At 44.1% G+C, this 4,584-nt stretch overlaps 1 protein-coding gene across 1 annotated transcript in view; it reads right to left on the bottom strand.

Moving 5' to 3' along the window:
* The window catches only part of LOC108800596 (signal-regulatory protein beta-1-like), a 27,550-nt gene extending 23,500 nt beyond the window's left edge, over positions 1 to 4,050 (bottom strand). Inside the window, exon 1 of the mRNA XM_018572577.1 lies at positions 3,945 to 4,050. Within this exon, the coding sequence (XP_018428079.1) occupies positions 3,945 to 4,050 (106 nt within the window). The remainder of the gene's footprint in view (positions 1 to 3,944) is intronic.
* Between the last annotated feature and the right edge of the window lie 534 nt (positions 4,051 to 4,584).

The raw sequence follows: 4,584 nt of genomic DNA, 5'->3' as shown, positions 1-4,584 counted from the left end.
CAAGAACCGGCAGAATTTTGAACAGCATATGGCCTCCTTTAGAACTGAAGTTTGAGCACTGTGTTTCTCTCACTTAACTTAAATAACATTTGAATGCAGAAGCCAGGGTTGAAATCCTTGCACCCCTAACCCCTCACAGCCCTTCCTAATATTAAAAAGAAGGAGAAGCAAATAGAAATGTTAACCCTTAAGATGCCAAGTAGAAACCCTAACCCAAGTAAAAGCAACTCAAACTGCACAAAGGATTTTTTAGCTTATGCTACGTATGAAAACATGTAACAAGTATAAAATAGGTGTTATCGCAATTTGGCTGCGGAAGTGGAAGTACACTTTAAGCACTTACCTAAAATAAGCATTTCAGCTTTTATTTAAAGTAAAAGATCCAATATCTCCAAATCAGAAACAGGAGTAAGCCCTCATTCACACTGTACTCAGCCGGTGCATACAGCTACGTGCTGCGTGCAGGGCCGTATCAAGCAGCTCCTGGGATAGACAGGTGCTGCGTGTGATTAGTACGCAGCCCCCGTCCTAAATGCCCCGATGTTTGCGCTATGGGTTTTGTTTTTTCCCACTTACCTTCGGTGCGGGAGAGCAGCGGCGAGTCAGCGCTGGTCCGGTGGGAGGAGCTCCAGGTGGGGTCCTAGTTTAGCTGGCCGGCGACTGCCTGAGGTGCCGCGCGTGTTGGGATCCTTTGGCAGTCGCCGGCCAGCTAAATTAGGACCCCACCTGGAGCTCCTCCCACCGGACCAGCGCTGACTCGCCGCTGCTCTCCGCACTGAAGGTAAGTGAAAAAAAACAAAAAAACAGAGCGCAAACATCGGGGCATTTTGACAAGGACAAGTACTTGTCAAAATGCCCTGTTTTTTCCGCCCTCACCCTGCAGCGCCCTCAGGCGGCCGCTTTACTTGCCTTGCGCTAGCGCCGGGCCTGCCTCACACAGGGTATGTGCGCTCTGCTCTGACTGACTCAGCTTCATCTATTGAACTCTGTAACAATGAGCTTCATCCAGCAAAGGAGAGAATGATATGTAACTATAGCTGAGCACCTCTCAGGTCGGTAAGAACATGAAACTCATAATATAAAACATTCCAGAATTAATTACTGTATATAAAAAAATATCCTTGTACATAATACATAAATGATGTACAAACATTTATACATCCCCTTTAAGCTCTGATGGTGAGAAGGTGAATAGCAGTGTTGGATTTCATTTATCCTGAAACATTTCTGACATCAACAAATTGCAATTGTCATATGACTGCAAAACGCTTCAGGGTTTGCCACAGATTTACATTATATGCTCCACACTCCTCCTCTCTATACACTGTGCTGTACATTATAGATTGCTCACTGCTCCTCTCTATACACTGTGCTGTACATTATATATTCCACACTGCTCCTCTCTATACACTGTGCTGTACATTATATATTCCACACTGCTCCTCTCTATACACTGTGCTGTACAATACATACTGCACACCATGCTCTCTCTACACCCTGTTGATGGCACACAGTAATATGTAAAACAATACCCATCCTGTAAATCTATTACAGGAGATATAATCTCTATACAAAGCAGCACATGTTCTCAGTGCTGTGCCAATGACTACAATGTATACTTGCCTGGACTGTATACGGAGTCTGGAGATTTCAGGGGTACCGCAGATCTGGTGGCGGTCATCCGGGAATGATTCCGCCCCTGCCGAGGTTCAGGTTGTTGGTTACTTGTTAACCTTTTATTTGCATTATTGAAAGAATGTTGTGTCCCCCGGACGTCTCCTACACAGCACAATACAGCACAATGTACATCAATGTCCGACCCCCACACAACACGTCTCATATGAAGAATGATCAATCTCTGGTTTTATTCTACACGACAATCACCTGATTCATCATCGGAGGTTCATATTTGTACACTAGACATGTATTTTCTCATGTAATTCCAAGGGGGCATACTTTCTTTTTCACACAACTGTATATACAGCACAACACTCTGTGCCAATGACTACAATGTATACTTGCCTGGACTGTATACGGAGTCTGGAGATTTCAGGGGTACCGCAGATCTGGTGGCGGTCATCCGGGACTGATTCCGCCCCATCCGAGGTTCAGCTTGTTGGTTACTTGTTAACCTTTTATTTGTATCATTGATAGAATCTCGTGTCCCCCCGACGACACCTACACAGCACAATACAGCACAATGTACATCAATGTCCGACCTCCACGCAACACGTCTCATATGAAGAATGATCAATCTCTGGTTTTATTCTACACAACAATCACCTGATTCATCACCGGAGGTTCATATTTGTACACTAGACATGTACATATTGAGGGTTATTCAAAAGCTTTGGCTGATCCTTCAGCTCGCTATGGCCGCCTCTGCCCTTCGGTTCAGTCAAACTGAAGGGCTGCTGTACGGGCTATTCACGGAGGTATCGAGCAGAAAAGGCGAGCCGAATGCCGCATTCGGCTACTCACTTACTGCCGTTTGGCCCCTATGAGAATGTTGGATTGGCTGAGTCGAAGTCCCTCGTAGAGCATGTTCGGCTGATCGAAGGCAGCCGATGTATGGCTGAAATCAGCCGTACTGAGCCGTAGTGACTAGCGGAATGTCGTTTGGCTCACTTCCCTTCGGCTCGGTTACTCACTCGGCTGCCTTCGGCAGATTTGTGTATAACCGCGTTTGTTTCATTCTGAATGGATATTCCTACAGATTTCATTCGATTGGCACAATCAGATGCATCCAAATTTCTGAATGTGAATGTGAGTCCGAATGCAAACAAATCTGAATGTTCTTTTAACGAAAATTTGGATCCGTCAAAATTTTGTTCAAAAGGAAACTAAACCGGACATGTGACTGTTCTCTGGCCAATCAGATTTTTTCTTTGGCTGTTGGGGGTGGCATTACAGGCACGGTCATGTGACTTCCTGTTGTGGATCGTTCCGAAATAAAAATTTGGACAGACGCAAAATCCGAATTGAATTTGTAATCCTAATTCCGAAAAAAGAAAGAAATAAAAATGCGAATTGATCCGAAACAAAGCAAAACACTGTCTTTGCGGGGTGACATGTCTAATGTCCGCAGTCATTGAGTGGACCATGAGCTCCTCCGTATACCATAGTGTTCTAGAATCACATCTGACAGCTAAAGCTTGGCTGAAACTGGGTCATGCAACAGGACAACGATTCCAATAATACCGGCAAATCTACAGCAGAACGGCTGAATAAAGAAAAGAATCAAGGTGTGGTAATGGCCCGGTCAAAGTCCAGACCTCAACTCCATTAAAATGCCGTGGTGTGACCTTAAGAGTGCTGTGCATAAACAAAGGCCTGCAAACCGCAATGGACTCAAGCAACGTTATAAAGACGAGCGGGCCGAAATTCTTCCACAACGATGTTGGAGTCTGATAACGTCACACAGAAAATGATGACTTCACGTTGCGGCTGCTAAAGGTGGTTCTATAAGCTGCTGAGTCATGGGGTGTACTTAGTTTTTCACACACGGCTTCTCCATTTTGGCTTTATGTTTGTAAGATAAATAATGACGCAATGGTGTGATGTGTCCTGCGTCGTTCTTCATCTGAGGTTGTATTTTCCTCATTCAAAGACCTGCTGAGGGTCAGATGATGTGTATTCTGTCCTGATACTTAGAACCATAGAATTCAAAGGGGGCGTACTTTCTTTTTCACACAACTACTGTATATACAGCACAACACTCTGTGCCAATGAATACAATGTATACTTGCCTGGACTGGATACGGTACTCCTCCACCAATCTGTTTCCTATACTCCACTATACACACTGCGCTATACGTTCCATACCCCACACCATTCCACTATGTATATAATGATATATATTATATACTCTATACTGATCCTCTCTGTATACAGAGTTGTATATTATATACTCCACACACTGTGTTCTGTATCTGTATACTTGCCTGGACTGGATACGGTTCTGTCTGGAGTTTTCGGGTGTACCGCAGGTTTGGTTTTGGTCATCTGGGAATGATTCGGCTTCTCCCGAGGTCCAGGTTGTGGATTCATTATTGATGTTTTATTTTTATTATGAATAGAATCTCGTGGTTGCCGGACGTCTCCTACACAGCACAATACAGCACAATGTACATCAATGTCCGACCTCCACACAACACGTCTCATATGAAGAATGATCAATCTCTGGTTTTATTCTACACGATAATCACCTGATTCATCACCGGAGAATAACTTTTGATTTTCGTTATCCTGATTTTCAGCTTCCTGCTCAGAGCGTCTTCCTCCTGTATCAGAAAAACAAAACAAACTTAATGATCATCACGTAGTTATGTTTCCTTGTTTATAGCGGGAGGCAGAAAATCCAAAAGTAGAAAAAGATTCCAGAGTTACACTGTTACCTTCTACAATACAGGCTCCCCACTCTGTACACTGTGCTGTACATCATATACTCCACACCTCCCCACTCTGTACACAGTGCTGTACATTATATATTCCCCATATCTGCACTATACAACATATACTGCACACCGTGACCTCTGTACACCCTCCTGATGGCACACAGTAATGTGCAGAACAATACTCACC

Source organism: Nanorana parkeri, unplaced genomic scaffold (assembly GCF_000935625.1).
Source record: "Nanorana parkeri isolate BGI_ZX_2015 unplaced genomic scaffold, ASM93562v1 scaffold2077, whole genome shotgun sequence".
In the NCBI taxonomy this organism is placed as follows: domain Eukaryota; kingdom Metazoa; phylum Chordata; class Amphibia; order Anura; family Dicroglossidae; genus Nanorana; species Nanorana parkeri.
This window is presented reverse-complemented; position numbering and strand designations above follow the sequence as displayed.